General features: G+C 33.4%; 1 protein-coding gene across 10 annotated transcripts; it reads left to right on the top strand.

Annotated features, from left to right (window-relative positions):
• Window positions 1-204: 204 nt before the first annotated feature.
• LOC107413304 (pullulanase 1, chloroplastic) lies at window positions 205-15,988 on the top strand. Of its 10 annotated transcripts, none has more exons than XM_060819970.1 (28): window positions 208-525; window positions 643-787; window positions 876-928; window positions 1,095-1,203; window positions 1,401-1,537; window positions 1,662-1,861; window positions 2,029-2,178; window positions 2,684-2,744; window positions 4,385-4,505; window positions 6,739-6,829; window positions 6,908-7,001; window positions 7,782-7,877; window positions 7,979-8,119; window positions 8,291-8,341; window positions 8,421-8,491; window positions 8,607-8,699; window positions 9,268-9,358; window positions 9,850-9,918; window positions 10,703-10,759; window positions 10,855-10,923; window positions 12,062-12,118; window positions 12,204-12,278; window positions 13,092-13,180; window positions 13,377-13,454; window positions 13,583-13,721; window positions 14,667-14,776; window positions 14,857-14,956; window positions 15,679-15,988. In XM_060819970.1, the coding sequence occupies exons 1-28, from the start codon at window positions 262-264 to the stop codon at window positions 15,787-15,789; spliced, it is 2,922 nt and encodes a 973-aa protein (XP_060675953.1). In that variant the 5' UTR covers window positions 208-261; the 3' UTR covers window positions 15,790-15,988. The 10 variants fall into 10 exon arrangements, 8 of the variants coding, with proteins under 8 accessions (XP_060675958.1, XP_060675957.1, XP_060675959.1 ...); XM_060819969.1 differs by having other exon boundaries at window positions 8,270-8,341; XR_009640499.1 differs by lacking the exons at window positions 14,857-14,956; window positions 15,679-15,988 and having other exon boundaries at window positions 205-525; window positions 8,270-8,341; window positions 12,239-12,294; window positions 13,377-13,477.
• The last annotated feature ends 1,958 nt before the right edge of the window (window positions 15,989-17,946 follow it).

The raw sequence follows: 17,946 nt of genomic DNA, 5'->3' as shown, positions 1-17,946 counted from the left end.
TTAAATTATGAAATTAAAAACCATCGCCTACAACAATGAGAGCAAAATTAAAATTGAAACGTCAAATAGAAAAAAGAAAATAAATTATAAACTTCAAATTAGAACTCATTTTGAAAGTTGAAAGCAAAATAGGTTTTTCATTATTACAAGAGTTTTTATTTTTATTTTTATTTTTTAGCCAAACCATCAAAATGAAAGTAAAAAAGAAAAAGAGTATAGGGAGAGTGAGAATTGAGAGATTCTCTGTTACCAAAAACCCCAATGTGGTGGGCAATGTCTCTTCTCAGTTCCTCTCCACTCCTTCACATTCCATCATCCACTCCTCCCCCAACCTCCAGAGGTTCCTTCCCTCCTCCACCACGACCCACCATATCATATCCTCCTCCTTCTTCTTCTTCTTCTCCAGAACGGCGACGTTTCATCTCCAAAGTGAAACCCCTTCATTCCCTTACTTTCCCTACACATCCCATACGCTGTTGCTCTACCTCATCCATGTCCTCCCAGGCATCCCCTTCAACCTCTCAGGTTCTCCCATTCTCTTCTCCAATATCTGTTCCCTGAAGTAATTTCTGAATTACAGAGTTTTGTGGTCTTTTAATTGATATATGTATTGGTAATTGGTTGGCGTCTTATACGTATCAGGTCCAGGACTGCTTGTTATATTCAAGAGCGTACTGGGTCACTGAATCCGTTATTGCATGGAATGTGGATGTTCTTGGGAATGGTTCCTGCTACTTATTTGCTAGTAAAGGTGCTGCTTTGTCATTTTCAGATGATGGTATTCAAGGTTTGGACTTTGCCGAGAGTTTTTGTTTTAAACATGGTGGTTGAGTTCATTGAATTAAATGTGGAATAAATGGGTTTTCTCCTAACAGGTCAGGATGTAAAAATTAAGCTTGAAGAAGATAACTACGGGCTTCCTGCAAAAGTAACATATTCGGTTTATTTGTAGGGATTATTTCTAATTTATTTGAGTTATGTCTGTTATATTTACTGCTTATTTGGGTTTTCTTGTAAATGATTGATCTCTTATTGATGGGTTTACATTAAATTTTTGTCATGTTTACTTATTAGTTCAAAATTAATGTTCCTAGGTGATAGAAAAGTTTCCGCATATTAGGGATTATCGAGCTTTCAGATTGCGACCTAGTTTGGATGTCAAACCTCTCCTCAAGTGCCAATTAGCAGTTGCTACTTTCAATTGTGAGCATATTTTGCAGTTGTTTCTTTTTTAGTCATTTTTGAATAATGCTCTGTTCACATATATAAGGTCATCTATTCTCATAAGTATGGCTCCTCTTTTCTCATAACAATCTTAAAATTTTGAATTCCAGGTGTCTAGATGAACTTTTTGTGTCTTGTTTTTAGCAGGCAACTATTTACTCCTCTTTATGTTACAGCTGATGGAAATTGCAGTGATGCTACTGGTCTGCAGTTACCTGGTGTATTGGATGAATTGTTCTCGTATAGTGGCCCCCTTGGTGCACTTTATTCAAATGAAGCTGTGTCACTTTTCCTTTGGGCGCCTACTGCTCAAGTATGTTATATATTTAATAACATTTATTAATTATCTATTATAACTTGATCGTTATTTTCTTACGTTAACAGTCTATGTGTCCTTGATATGAATTTATTTGTCAACTTATTTCTGCACTGAACAGGAAGTACAGGTTTGCATTTACAGAGATGGGTCAGCAGATAATCCCCAAGAAATTATCCGGCTTGAGGAGTATAATGGTGTTTGGAGTACTAAAGGACCAAAAGGTTGGGAGGGCTGCTATTACGTGTATGAAGTATCTGTCTACCATCCTAGCACCCAGAAAATTGAAAAATGCTATGCGAACGATCCATATGCTAGAGGGTATGCTGGGTGTATCCCATAGCTCCACAGTTATCCAAACATAGCTAAGGTGTTTCTATATTAAAAAATTATATAGTGCTAAGCTACCAGTCATTTATGCATTCATGTATTGCATACATGCATATTTCATTTTCACTGCTCAAATAGTTGTTTCTTTGTTAGAGCAGGCTCTCGTCAGATGCGCAGCGGACACTGTTCGTAAATCTTGGTTCTGATACTTTGAAGCCTGAAGGGTGGGATAAATTGGCTCATCAGAAACCTGATGTACTTTCTTTCTCGGACATAAGTATATATGAGTTGCATATAAGAGATTTCAGGTAATAACTCTGGCCCTATTTTGCTTGTAGATTTAATGATGACTCATTTTCAGTTCATCAAAATAAATTTAAGCATTGAGGTTAAAACATTGTAGGCAATTTGATGTGGTTGTTAGAGATTTCTAGAGCCCTTGGACCGGAAAGAGGCCAGCACACATTTTCTTACCTCATCACTACCAAACTTGCTTAATTTCATTTTATTTTGTTTTACTTAAAAAAAATATTTTATTTTAATGTCCATTCTTTCTTTTCTTTCTGATTTTATTTATGTTCTCCTACTGCTGCAAATAAGACTCTGTTGGAAAGGATTGATGTCAGTATCCCAGGAGATATAAAATGTCTCTTTTATACAAAATTGTCTTAGAATTAATTTTGGCCTATATTCTGACAAGTGAAAGCAAGTTTCAAGTATTACTGTGGTTATCTTGATCTGATTATTTGTTTCAGTGACATGTTGAGTTCTTTGTGTGTTTGTTTTCTAATATATGCTACATTGTGTCTGCAGTGCCAGTGACCACACTGTGGAGCCCAAATCTCGTGGTGGTTATCTAGCCTTCACTTTGCAGGTAATTTTTGTTCTTCTTGTGAGTGATAAATTTGTTCGCTGTAGAGTATGAACTTATTTCCTTCTTCCTATTTTATGTGTTTTCTTTGCATAGTTCTAGATGGATATAGAATTTATAAGTACCTTGTCTTTGTTTCTCTCTACATTGGTTTGCTTATTCTGCAGATTAGTCTGTCTCCTAAAGCTTGGTATACGGTACCATGGCATGTTACTAAATTAGCATCTGGGATAATGTGTAACATTGTATCAAAGCTTAATTATCTGATTGGTGTCTTGTTAGACCTGCAATAAATATGAATCACTAACAAATTAATGCAGATCAAGAAAAGCTTCTTTGATAACTATGCTTTAGTATTTTATGTTAATTCTGAGTTTATCTATTTTATGAATTATAGTTTTATTACCTTGGGGATTTTTACTAGGTTGTACTTCTTTTTTTAGGGTTTTCTAGTTGGTTTAGCTTCTATATGGGTTTGGAACTGATTATAATATAAGCAATTCTAATAATTGCATCAAGGAAGAAAACTTGATCGTATGTGACATTAAACAGGTTTTCTGCATCTGGTTTTTTTCCATTTCTCCCTCTATTGTTTCTTTCTTTTCTCATTCTCTTCTCTTTCTATTTCCTGCTCCGGCATCACATGCACTAATAGACATGAGTCCCCTTATGTAGTGACTCAGATGTTGGTCTTGCATGTGCACTTTTATACAGAACCAGAAAAATAGATTTCTAAGATTAAAGCACATGATAACTTTGACAATTCTGCTCCAATATGAATTAATTTTAACAATCATTCTAAAAGCGTAAGCTGATAGAAAACAAATGTAACAATGCATATATCAAGCTTTAAAAGTTAAAACACATCTCAACAAGGTAGATAGTGGATGTATGTTCTGTAGAGCCAAACCATCCTAATTTGGGTCTTCATGGTCAAATGGTTGCAATTCTTGTATGCTTGTTTGGAATATTAATTTTAAGAACACATGAATTCTTGGCTTAAATGCTTTGATTTGATTAATATTTCAAATGAATAATTTACATGCTATGAGTTAGTTTGATAGAATTGCATGATTAAAATTGAACAAATAATGCTTTATTGGGTTGAACGATATTGGTAAAAATGCAAGAAGCTTATAATCTTTCAATTATGAAGTTTAAAAGTGGCTTACATGATTAATCACACCTAGGCATGACATTTAGGCTGAAAAATTTATGTAAGCCACTTGTAAAGCAACGTTGGATCAAGTATTCTGTGTTCAGACCTGCATAATCAAAACCTAGGGAATTCTAATCCTATGAAGAGCCTAACTGATAAAAACCAACATAATAAGGTTAGCACCATTAGATATATCGAAGCTATGGACTGGTGCAAATATTGGGTTAAAATTTTAGTAAGTCTCACCCCATCCAGGAAAATTTGAAATTATTTTATACTTCCTACACAAATGCCATGGGTTTCGCAAATTTATTTTCATTCTACTTTTGTGAAACATGAATTAAAGTACTAATAGTAACTTAGAGAACAGGGCTTCATTTGTGATCATTTTCATTATTCAGTTACGTGTGGTGTTATAGAGTAAATATGATGAAAAAATGATTCGGAACTGTATATCTAAACTGTAAGCATGCACTGCTTGAAGGATTCAGCTGGTGTACACCATCTTAAGAAATTATCAAACGCTGGTATATCGCACATCCATCTTCTGCCAACCTTCCAATTTGCGGGTGTTGATGATAAGAAGGAGAACTGGAATTGTGTAGGTAAGAACATTTTGTTTCTGACATTTGGTTTTTAGTTCTCTCTCCTGATTCGCCCACTGGCAGGGGAAAAAAAAAAGAAGAAAAAGAAATAAATTGCACTGTAGCTTTGAAATAGATTTCACCTTTTGATATAATTACAAAAGTTACTAAGTCAAAAGCTAAATTTGAGGGGTATTAGAAGTTAATTACAATTAAGATGGGCATACTGATTTATCAAACACATAAAATCCGGAATCAAATGCATGCAGCTGAATGAGCTGATTTATGGAGAACACTGTACATTATTTCATATACCATTAGCAACTCTTTTAACTGCATGTGCTTTTAAATAACTTTACTCTTAAGAAGAAAAAGGGAACTTACTGCAGCTATTCTTGAGGAATAACTAAGTAGATGTATTTTATAACGCTGTATATGTCATGGAATCAGCATATTAAATAAAGACTGGACATTTCACAATATATAAACATAAATCATATTTTGTGTGAATATCATCTTAAATCTGGTATTACATGCCATAGATTCAGCTTGTTAGATGGTGACTTAAAAGTAAAGAAGAGATATCACATATTTCTATATATATCTAACAACATCTAAAATCTGAAATCTGATCTTTATTGTGCAATTCATCTTCATTCTTATAATAATTGATCTTTAGGAATTAGGTTTTGAATATCCATTTCTGTCCTTGGATTGTGGATATAACATAAAAAGTTTTTCTAGTTATTGTCTACATTTCCCTATAAAATTAGCATTTATTATGTTTGCAGATCTAAGTTGGAAAATTTCCATAATATCCTCTAAATTTAATTTGAAACTTTAGGCCAAAAGTTCTAAGAATATTTATCCTTCTTTTATTTCTTATAAAACTTCTGTTAATTTAGTATAATTTTTGATATGATAAGATATATATGGATAGACACACAAACACAAAAATATGTTGATGCAAAGTGAAATTTTTTCAATTTATGTACTTCTTTTGATAGGTTCCTCATGTTGTCCATAGTCAAGAGTATCTAGAGAAACTCTGTAATTATTGCTAACAAAAAGAACTTTATTATTATTATTATTTTTGTTTCTTTGTTGTGAAATGAGAATAACTACAATTACAATTGAAATGCAAAGTTTTGGAGATATGCAGTTGTATAACATAGTTTTGTAATTTCTCTTTAACTTTTGTTAAATCATGTTAATTTCTTTGTTTAATTACTCTGACCAGTAACCATGGTACTCTCACTATTAAGTGCAACATGGTACTTGCTCAAGGTTGCCCTAGCTCTTCTCATGAAAGCATGTATAGCATGTTGTGTCGATGTTTTTATTGAAGTTCGCCTATCATGGTAGTATCAACATTATGAGCAGTGTTCATTATTACCTTAAATAACTATAATACCTGTTGTTGTTAATCTTATCAAAAAAATAAATTATACGCGATCAAAAACTGTGGTTGAATTTGTATTATCATAGTAATATTAATATTAAGAGCAAGGTACAATACTATATTAAATTACTTTAATATTGGGTTGTTCTTCATTTGACATACATAGTAGAAAATGAAGATAAGAGAACTACATTAAAACCTCACCTAACTTGTTGGTTTGGTGATAAGTTTATTGAATATTGAAATTAGTACTTCTACTAGGAAAAAGAAAAAAGCATGTATTTCAAGGTGCATGCCTCATGTCCCAAGAGTCAAGCTTCATCTTGTGCGCAAGGCATTCTTCTCGTGCTTTAAGCATAAATCATTTTGACAGAGGTGATCAAGTGTCACTTTTTGTCAATACCATCTACAGTGTATGTAAAGCTCATCTTTATTGTTTTTCTTCTTTGTGTTTTCATCTCTTAATTTATTCCAATGCTTACAAATTTAACTTTCATAAATATGTAATATATGTTTGGTGGCAGTGTTGTAGTCACTAGCCTAGAAGTTTTTCTTCATTTTGTTGCTTTAAATTGTCTTAATTAAGTCAAGTTTGGTTTTTCTGAATTAATAACAGTTTATCTGTTTCATCAATGAGCATAAAAAGCCAACATCAGTCTTAGAATCTGTAAAGGAAAAAAAAAAAAAAAAAAAAAATCTTAAAATCTTGTATCTTTTCCAGAACTTTATGTTGCTGTTATGTGTGGTAGAGGTTAAATTTCACAATTCTAGTACCTTTTTATTCGTAAACCAAAAGTCCCTGCAAGTGCAGCATTGCTCATATGTAATATGTAAAAATTGCTGGAACTACAGATGGTGAGACACTTAAAAAATTTCCTCCAGATTCAGCTCAACAACAAGCTCTAATTACAGCTGTCCAAAATGATGATGGGTACAACTGGGGGTATGCGAAACCATTCTGCCATTGGTTGATATTTCAGTTTAATCGGTCTCTTATGATCTTTTTATCACTCTTATGAAGGTACAATCCTGTTCTTTGGGGTGTCCCCAAAGGAAGCTATGCAAGTAATCCAAATGGTTCCTGCCGTATAATTGAGTTTAGAAAGATGGTCCAGGTTTGATATTTTATCTTTGTTAAGTTATCAATTTTCCTAAAAGCTTAAACTGATTGGAATGAAGCACATTATGCATATCAAGTTAACAACAGCAGTAGCAGTAGTTGTTGTAGACATGTTAACGCTCGATTTGAGGCTCAGCTGTTACTTTTAAATTATCACTTTTCCCAAAAGCTTTAAGCTTTTGTGAGGTGGATCATCTATATGTTTACATTCTCTTAAACCTCTCCTTCAATTAGCAAGACAAAAATGGCTCTTACATGTGCAGAACAATTAAATAATAGAAATGGGGTTAGTAGGACTAATCATAAGACTAGACAAGTATACTTTTCTTTGGTCATCAAACAAGAAGATTACAGTACCATTTTAAGTTACCGTTATTTACAAAAGCTTAATCTATCAAGAAGTGAATCAAACAATTGACAATTTAATAGCCTTTATTGCAAAGACAGTGCTAAAGGTCTTGTGTTTAATCTTACGTTTTTCTTCATATTACTTGTATAGTTTAGAATGTTAAATATAAAGAAAAATTAGTTTTGGTATGTCTTTTGAGGGTTGCTTCAGATTTGTTTTCCTTTTTTTTTTTTTTTTAGGCGTTGGTAGTCAAATTAAGTGTTGCTTTCATTGTTTTACTGTCTTTTAGAGCTAATTTTCCATTTACTCATTTACCATTTCCTGTTTTTATGTTTAATGGCCCCTTGTCTATCTGCTGATCTCCATCTTAGTTGCCTCCTCATAGTTTTTATTTAATATTTAAGAAAATATATGTATTTGGTTCAGGCACTTAATCATATTGGCCTCCGCGTTGTACTGGATGTTGTCTACAACCATTTGCATGGAAGTGGGCCCTTTGATGAAAATTCTGTTCTCGACAAGGTTATGAGCTGTTATATTATTAATTTTGTGGGTCTACCTAGGGTTGACTCATAATTTGTTATTCCTGAAAAGTTTGCCCACTCTTCTTTTGTCCTTGGCAGATTGTTCCAGGCTACTATTTGAGAAGAAACACTGATGGTTTTATTGAGAATAGCACATGTGTGAATAACACTGCCAGTGAGCATTTTATGGTTGAGCGTTTAATTATTGATGATCTTTTGCACTGGACAGTTGACTATAAGGTAATTGTTTAGACTGTAAGATGGTGAAAAACAGCTTTGCAACTTTAGCAGAAGCTTCTCCTCGACTCAAGTTAGGGTTTATGATTTTGATGCATCAGTACAGCTATAATTTTTATTTTAACAGGGTTTCTCAAACCCATTTTCAATCAGTCATATGACTTTTTTGTTCAGGTTGATGGGTTCCGTTTTGACCTTATGGGTCACTTGATGAAAAGAACAATGGTAAGCAACTCTGACCAATTTAGCATGGTGTGATCATAAGCACAAAACATCTAAGCGACTAATAGTAATATGTCTATAGATGAGAACCAAAGATGTGCTCAGCAGCCTAACAACGGAGCAGGATGGAGTTGATGGTTCAAGTGTCTACTTGTAAGTTGATGCATCATGTGATTTTCATTTTTATCCAGTAACAGTTTGGGTTTTCCTTTTTCTTTCTCTACATATCATATGTTAATAATTATTAAATACATATTATTTTCTAAAGATATGGTGAAGGATGGGATTTTGGTGAAGTTGCCAAGAATGGACGTGGGGTGAATGCATCACAGTTCAATCTTCCTGGGACTGGAATTGGGAGGTAAAGCAAATTTATGCCAATGAAGTATAAAATGCATATATTTGATCACATTCAAGATGTTCGTTGTACGAACATTATTAATATCTGTTCGGAGTCTGTAAAGCAAAGGTTAGGCTATCTCATCCTATAAATTGACAGAAATTTTTACCTTGTAATTTGATACTTGTATGGCTTTCTTTTTGGAGCTTCTTAACTTATTTTGTTGTTTTATAATTTTCTTTAATAAGAAAATTCAGTTTTTAAAATAAAATCTGGTAAATACAGCTCTTCGAACGGAATGTTTTGTCCTCTAATAAAATAAAAAATAAAAAATCAAAGGGCAAGTATAAGTTTAGAAAACATTGAAATTAAAAGTAAATCCCTAAACTATTTTGAAGTTGAAGCCCATGAGATGCGAAGGACTGGAGATGATCCCAAAATTTTCTGTGTCTTGTTATAAATGTATCATCAGTGCCTGCAATCACGTCATGGTTATCTTTAAATAAAATTATCTTGTCTCTTCGGTTGTAGTTGTTTCTCTATCTGCATGAAACATTTATTTCATAAATAATTTGGAAATTTAATTCAGTTTCAATGATCGAATCCGAGATGCAATACTTGGTGGATCTCCATTTGGCCATCCTCTTCAGCAAGGATTTGTGAATGGTCTATTTTTGCAGGTACACACTAATTTAAAATTTTTGCGGTTTGCTTTAGATTTTGGTTGATTCAGCCTCTGCATAGAAATTTTGTCATATGATCTGTTAAATGTTATTTTCGTAGGTTTAAATCTGTTAGTAAAACAAGACTTCCAATTTTATCCTAGCCAGCTGCCAACATCTTTATTCTCTAATGAATAATGTATATGCACAAATTATTGTTGTTTTTTTAATTTTTATTTATTTTTATTGATGAAGCTGGAGTGAAGCTTATTACTATGGTGCTATTGAGGGAAATATTTTCTTTTTCTTCTTACTCAAATTTGATGTTAGTTAATTGCCATCACAATTATGGGCTAATGAATAATGCATCCATAAATTAGAATTCAAGTTGCAATGAGGTTCTTTATTAGAATTAAGCATGATTAGAAGAAAATTTTGCCTTCTTATGCACATTTTCTTCGATATATAGTTATTTTTCTTCTACTTAGCATGTTATTATTTTTCTGCAGCCTAATGGTCACAACCAGGACACGGCTACTGAAAGACTTATGCTTGCTGTGTCAAAGGATCACATCCAGGTTAATTGTCTTGTTGAATTAGTGTACTTATGCTTTATATGTACAAAAATACCGATGCGCAAATTAGAAGATCGCTTAATATTCATGGCATAGAGTTGCACAACAGACTGAACCAATGAGCATCTTTTGGTGCTTAGAACTTTATGTCTTTGATCATCTGGTTGCATGATTTAATTTAGGGAAACTGAGATCTTGGTTCCAGAAGCAAGTTTTTACTCTCCACTAAGTCAGTAGAAGCCGACTTTAGTGTTACTTGTGAGTGATGAGTTCACAAGTCAGAGAACTGATATGAAGAAGAATCATGCAGATCGACTTAATCATTCCTGTTCTATTAATTTGTCCAGAATAAGTAGAAGTTTCCAGTAACTAAAATTTAAGTTATTAAGTCTTTTGCTTGCGTTCTTGGTACATTTCTTCCAATAGGCATACATCTATTCTTAAGTTAATTTCTTATCCAAGATTATATATATATATATATTGTGTATGGATTTAGGTATGTTTTTATTCCATATTGGTGCATGCTAGCATTTTTTTTTTTTCTTTGTTAAATATTTGTGCATGCTTGTACTATTGACAATTTCCAAAAATGTTTCGTATCAGCATAAACAAAACAATGAACAATGTCATGTTCATCCTCTTTTATATGGAGCTATATTTGTCTGTCTCCTAATCTAACTATTCTTTGATTTATGTAAGAGCCAGGATTCTGTATCCTTTATGATGTCTTCTGTTGTTATATATTATTATTATTTGCTATTTATCAAGGTAATTTCTCTTTATTCAGGTAGGGATGGCTGCAAATTTGAGGGACTTTGTGCTAACGGATTGTGAAGGGAAAGAGGTACACAATGATCGCTGAGAATAAAGTCTGATGCAGTTGATATTAAAACTGAAAATAGATTGCCTTGACCTTCCTTAGCATTTTGATTTACTCAGGTTAAAGGATCAGAAGTATTAACTCATGATGGAGTACCAGTTGCATATGCTTCGTGCCCTACAGAAACTGTGAGGATTGAATCTACAATTGCTTTGACTTTCGTGCCAATATGTTCACTTCATATGTATGCTGAAATCTAACTTCGTAAATGAGCATGATGCATAAGGAACTTGCTTATGCAGCATCATCTTTTATGTTCTTTGGTAAATCTCTGGATATCTTTAGTGCAAGCCCATAAAATTTTCTGAGCTCAAGTGAATCTTTCATCCTGGTTCTTTGGAAAAATCAGGGGTTCGTCTTGCATTGTGCTTTGTGGGTCCCCTTTTTTCTAATAGATTGGAATGCAAAATCTTTGATTGCTAATCAGAGGACACACTCATTTACAAAATGCCAACAGTCTTCTTTTTTTATTGAATACAAACAAACTTGAAAAAAGATAAGATTTTAATGGCTTTGGGATGAAGGGTATTGGTATTTTTTCAAAACAGATGGAGTTCTTACCGAAGGCATCCTCATAGAGAGAAAGTGGATCTTTCTGTTTTAAGAGAACAACACTATAATTCACTTAAGCAACTTAAGAAGGCTAATTATGCTTTTCAATCTAGGATATTATTTTGGATATCATGCATTCATGCTTGTTTGTGATTTTTGTTATAGATATGACTTCCTTCCTTTTGTTGTTAAACTTCCTTTCATATTAATAAAAAATGCAAAATAAGCTATGTGTATTTGTTTCATCAAAAAATTGCTTTTGTATAAAATATTCACTTTCTTTGTCCTCACTTGAGTAATCACTTTAAACCACCAAAAATAGCTAGTAGTCAACAACTTTGTTCAAATAATATATATATGTTTCTTCATTTTTATGTTAGATTTAAATGAACAATCGTACTATTTGATTTATGCTTTATATGTTCGTGTTTGCTCTCACTTTTTGTACCCTACTACATTCCTGAAAAAGCAAAGGCACCCTGCTTGTCTGGATACTTGTCAATTAAATATTTAAATTCTATATCGAACATTAGTACTACTGTATATACTCCTAATTTCCTCAAAAGTTTCTATTTTTTATGCTAATTTTTGTAATTCCTCTAAATAAATTATCACTACTATTAATATTGTTGTCAGCCTTGACATTTTAAACCTACTCTAATGATGATATGACATTGCAAACCCATGGGATTGATAAAAGTAAAAACTTTTCAGGTTAATTATGTTTCTGCCCATGACAATGAAACCCTGTTTGACATTGTGAGCCTGAAGGTAAGATCAATACATAGTATATGCAAGTTTAACATTGTTTCATATTATTTCAAACTTCTTGTGTTACTTACTCCATTACCTGTAGACTCCAATTGGAATTTCTGTGGATGAAAGATGCAGGATAAATCATTTGGCTACGAGTATAATAGCGTTGTCACAGGTTTAACTACTTCTATGTCAGTATATGATGGAATCACACTTTTCTTTTTCTTTTTCGCTTTCTCTTTCTTTATGTTTTATATTGTTTTGGTGTTCGATTAAAGCAATTGCTGTTCCATTAGCATTTAAAGTAAGTGTAATTCATTATAGTGAGTGTAATTACATAGCAGATGAAATTTTTTAATCTCATTGATTTGTAAGAAGAGAATTCTTATCTCAAATGCATGATTGGGCAATCTTTGATAAAATATCCTTTTGATAGACAATGTGGACTTCTGTGTTTTTAGTGGTGCTTTGATACTACACTGTACATGTCAAAAAGAAGAAGCCTTTAAGCAATTGCACATTTAGTGAAGCATTTTGCAGCATTGGAGTAGGAGAAGTACCTAGCATTACAAGTTCATCCTTTAACCAACTAGCCAGCTCAATTATCTTAGTTAATATAAGGCCATAAAAGAGGTAATGACTACGCTTAAATTATTGGATGGAGTATGGTTCAGGACCTCAGGTTACTTTAAGATACATTCTTTGTGCCTGGAGAATGTCAAACTCTTATTCCATGCAGTATAAATTAGTAATTATGTATTCTCTATTATTCGCTTACCTCTGTCTGAATAACGTACTTTTCTGAGTCCAGTGACAATCAACTCGTTAGCATTATTTATAATTATCATAAATTAGTATGGAATAATTCATTTTTTGATCTGTGTGCAAAAATGTTTGGGCTTGTAACTGTGCATGAGTGTTTGTATCTATGGGTATGTATCTATGCTGACACAGTGTTGACCAGTATTTAAATAATTTCTGGCTCCAGGGAATACCGTTTTTCCATTCCGGTGATGAGATGCTGCGCTCAAAATCACTTGATCGTGATTCATATAACTCTGGTGATTGGTTCAACAGGTAGACTAATATTTTACTTTTGTTGTATGGCCCTAAACGTTTAAGTAGGCTGTAGGCTTAGCAGTATTCACTTGACTTCAAGTGGGTATTTCAATCCTTTTTTATCTATTTTCTTTTTTCTTTTCTAATTGAGGAATTAAGACAACCTGCTCATAGTACTTCTACCTTGAATCTAATGCTATGTCTGAATTTCCAGGCTTGATCTTACTTTCAGTTCCAACAATTGGGGAGTTGGACTTCCCCCAGAAGAGAAGAATGGGAAAAACTGGCCACTGTAACTACTCCTGTATTTTCATAGTTATGATTTGAAGCTCTTTGGAATATTTGTTTTAATTTTTCTCTTATAGGAGATTGCTAGTCTGATGGCATATCATGTTGATTGATTATCTTGGGCTTTGTTAGAATTCAACCTAGATTGGCTGACCCGTCATTCAAGCCTCAGAAAAGTCACATCCTTGCTGCTGTGGAAAATTTCTCAAATTTGTTGCTTATTAGGTATTCTTCACCTCTTTTCCGCCTGAAGACAGCAAATGCCATCCAGGTGAGGAACATAATTTAATTTTCAAGATTTTCAATACCCATGTTTCTTGTAGTGATAACAGTGTTTACATAATTATTTTACCATCTTCAAATTGAGTCCAATTAGGAAATGGGTTATCTTCAAATTGGACTACTCAAAGAAGAGAGGTTGATGCCAAGTGAATTCATATACAGGAAAAGCTTAGTTTTCAGTCATCAAATTGTTAATTTGGCTGGAATATTGTTTTTAGATGTTATTCCTGCCAATAAGAGTGCACGAGTTAGGAATGCCTTCCAAATCTAGTAATAACTATTTTACTATCCAGTTTGAGGAAATATGTCATGCTAGGTCAGAATTAGATGTTCTGTTTGCTGGTAGAAAAGGAGTAGGGGGAAATCTTTAATTCCTTGTCATTAGAATGCTGAAGTGGTGTGTCCAAACATGTCAAGATTCTGAAACATAACGTCTGTGCTGCTTTGGAGCTGAAATGCCCTACGTTACATTTTTTTGTAAACCACCCCTAGCTTGTTTGTTAGAATTATCGTGAGCAATTGTAATTATACCATAAGGTTGCTAATTTATTGGCAATGCTAAATTGCCATCTAACTTAAAAGCATAAACTGTTAGAAATTAAGGGTTAAATTACCACAAGAATAATCTTGTGTTAGTGCTGAAACCCTTGGTTCTCCCACTGTGCATTCTTATTTATGTTTCTTTCCTTTTTTTGTTTTTTTATTTTTTTATTTTTTAACGTTTTTGCTTTTTCCTCTCTTCCAAGAAACTTTTTTTGGACAACTCTACAATTTTTGCTTTGTTTTGTTTGTTTTTTTTTTTTTTTTTTTTTAATATTTTATTATTGTTTTTTATTCCCTTTTTTCCTCCTTTGATGTTCATTTAAATTTACTACCGTGCTTAAAATATGATCTAATTTATTGCTAGTTGACATGATATATATTTTCTTGTTAGGAACGGGTACGTTTTCACAATACTGGTTCTTCATCTGTCCCTGGAGTCATCGTAATGAGCATTGAAGACGGTCATGATGGTTTGCCGGGGTTATCCCAACTGGATCCAATGTGAGTAAAACCAAATTTTACACTTTTGTTTGATGTAGATATGGTACAAAAAGTAGTATTGTTAACCTTATTCGTCACAGATACTCGTACGTTGTTGTTATCATCAATTCATGTCCAAGTGAGATTTCTTTTTTGAGTCCTGGATTGAGGGCTAGAACTCTCCAACTGCATCCTATACAGGTAAATCGCTTTTTTGGTCTTTTAAGTAAAATTGGCTGTGTTGGGAGTCTGCTTTTGGGATGGAGTGTGACATGGAGTTCAATTGTAGTATGAACTCTTAGTTTACACAATTGTGGTTTTCAAATCTTATTGTCAAAACGTAGACCGTGTTTTTTAAAAATATATTATGCATCCTGAGATAGATAAACACACAAAATAGAGACCTATATATCTACAAGAATTTACCAGTGCAGACATCCACAATTTAATAAAATCTGGATGTCATTTTAGATGCCAGTTTTCGGAGAAATCTTCTTTAAAGTTTTATTATTGATGACCGTGTTGGAAATGGGCTGTTTATATCTATATTTTTTTTTTGGGTAATAGAGACAGACGCGCACAGACATAATATGCATATATATATGTATATACCATATGTAGTCATAGGTTTTTATAGTGTTCCAAAAATATTATATTCCTAGTCTTTTGTATCACATAAATCTAAAAGATAAATAAAAAGCACCATGCAACCATAAAATAAATTATGAATGTCATTATGAAATCCATATAAATCATATAAAACTTCCTAAGAATCAAAAGTTCCTAGATAACATGCCGGTTAGAAAAACTTTCCTAAGACATGTAATCTTTTGAATGCCGCAAAAATATTTTGTTTGCATGAATCATTCTTTTGCACACAGGTGAGTACTAATGGTTTTTTTCTTATGTGAAAATTGGTGCAGCTGACGTCAACTGATTACGCAGTCAAGGATTCTACATATGAAACTTCCACGGGGTGTTTCAATGTACCTGCAAGGACAACATCTGTGTTTGTCGAACTTCGGAAAATTTGAGCAGGTTGCTGCCTACCATGGTTGGCTGTAAATATGATATTTTATGAATGAATGCCATTGTCGCTTGTTGCGTAGTAAGTTCCTAGCAAGAGATTTTATGGTTGACATCTTAATGTAAATTGTAAAGCTATAAATCAATGATTTAATTTGTTAGTACGAATGAGATATAATTTCACGAAAATGCGAGTGCATTTGTTTACCTGATGGAACAAAAAAACATTGTTAACTTACTACGAACGTGTAATATATATATATATATATATGTATATTTCAAGGAACAAAGAAAATTAGACTGATAACCGTATAGACCCAAAAATAAAAAAGTCTAAAAATAGTATTTTAACTCCAGATCCATAATGGTTTAATGATATCATATATGGACAGCATAATATACTAAGAATAAAAAACAAAAAACAAAAAGAATATAAAACGTGCTATCTAATAAAAAAGAAAAAGAAAAAAAAAAAAAGGATGAGAGGGGTATGTGTTTAATTTTGTAGTGATCTTTCCCTTCAATACATAAATTAATCCCATAAAATTAGTAACCCCTGTCAAAAGAGACCTAAAAAATAAAATAAAATTCAAATGAATGTTTTAACCAAACGACAAAAAAAAAAATAAAAAAAAAAATTAGTAACCTCCGTAAAAAGAGACAGAGGGTATGTGTCGGACTTTGTAGTAATTTTGCCCTTCAATTCCGTTTTTCACTTGAAGCTTCTCGCAGAAGGAATTATTCATCCAAATAATTTCCAATTCTTTGAGAGAAGTCACAAATTCCAAGCCTTCTGGAATTATCTCTAAGCTCCAAAGACGTTCAATGCTTAATTTCTTGAGACTCGGCTTCGCATCTTTCTCTACTATCCACTCTCTTAAATTGTCTAACCAAGAGAGTTGAATAGTATCTAAGTTTGGAAATCCATGGGCAGAGCAAACCATTTGAGAACCAACATATGCATTCCAACGAAGACAGAGAAACCTCAAATTTGGTAGCTTATTCTCCAACACTGGCATTGGGTCCTGCTCCATTGCAGACCACCCGAGATTCAATTTGGTAAGGCTTTGTGGAAGATGTATTAATCCTTGCTGTTGTTGTAATTTCATCTTCCCCCACAAATGCAATTTAGAGAGACTATGACAAGAGGAAAGTGATTCCAGGCTTGAAAATCCAGCTTCGGTGCTCTCTATCCATATTCGCAAGGATGTTAGGCGGCCTGATTGAACGATTTGGGATCCCAACACTCTTCTCACATCATCTTCAACATGACTATCCTTACAATAAAAGACTATCGATATGTTTCGAAGATTAGTCAATTTGTGTAGTGCATCATATGATCTAATCAACACAGAAGCTGGTATCGTCTTTAGAGTCTCAACACAGAAGCTGTTGAGCTGAGCTGGCAACTTCTTCAGTTAAGCTGAGCTGTCATCTTCTCCATAGCTTCCACACGTGTATGTAATGTATAAACAGCATGTTGTTGAGCTGTGCTGGCAAGCTCTTTAGTTGAGCTGAGCTGTCATCTTCTCCCTAGCTTCAACAAGCCTTGCCCGAATAGACATGATTTGGTCTTGGATTCCATTGAGATAATAAGAAATTTGATGCAGCTAGCATGGAGAGGAAGTAACTTTGACAATGAAGGTGTCGATAACATCCTCCACATCATAATTAAGCTACATCTCTGACTTGTCTTCCCAAGTCTCGGAGACGATGCATCCTGTTCTTGCTTGCTCTCTGCATCTTTCAAGAAGCCGGAAATGCGCTGCAGTTCATCTTGCAACAGAACCACATCCTCCTTCACATTTTTGAATGGAGCTGCTTCATGGATGAGAATGTAGGAGAGTCTTTGGATTGCTAGGTATACAATGGACGTGCCAATTTGGATAACACAAATTCTGCCATTGTTGTGAAAAGTACTAATTAACTTGGAGATTAGTTAGCTGTGCCTGTGGAAGACAATACTGAACACCACATTGTACATATAAATACACATGTATTTAGAATCACCATTCACCAAACCTTTAGAAATTCATATCCCACATCATCCAAGAAAATAAAAAATCCTCCATCCCACTACTATGTACTAGGATTAGTATAAGTCAACCAGACATTGCAACGTGCGAGAAATTATCAAGAAAGGCCTGGCAGCAGTTTCGGACATT

This window comes from Ziziphus jujuba, chromosome 8 (genome assembly GCF_031755915.1).
Source record: "Ziziphus jujuba cultivar Dongzao chromosome 8, ASM3175591v1".
NCBI lineage: Eukaryota > Viridiplantae > Streptophyta > Magnoliopsida > Rosales > Rhamnaceae > Ziziphus > Ziziphus jujuba.
The sequence above is the reverse complement of the archived record's forward strand: the minus strand, read 5'-3'. Positions and strand labels throughout refer to the sequence as shown.

Bases quoted from the DNA above. Each gene is read 5' to 3' on its own strand.
- LOC107413304 (XM_060819969.1), top strand. From the start codon at position 262: ATGTGGTGGGCAATGTCTCTTCTCAGTTCCTCTCCACTCCTTCACATT. The intron at 1,204-1,400 runs GTGAGCATATTT...TTTATGTTACAG, and splicing joins AGCAGTTGCTACTTTCAATT to CTGATGGAAATTGCAGTGAT. The intron at 13,455-13,582 runs GTAACTACTCCT...GGGCTTTGTTAG, and splicing joins AATGGGAAAAACTGGCCACT to AATTCAACCTAGATTGGCTG.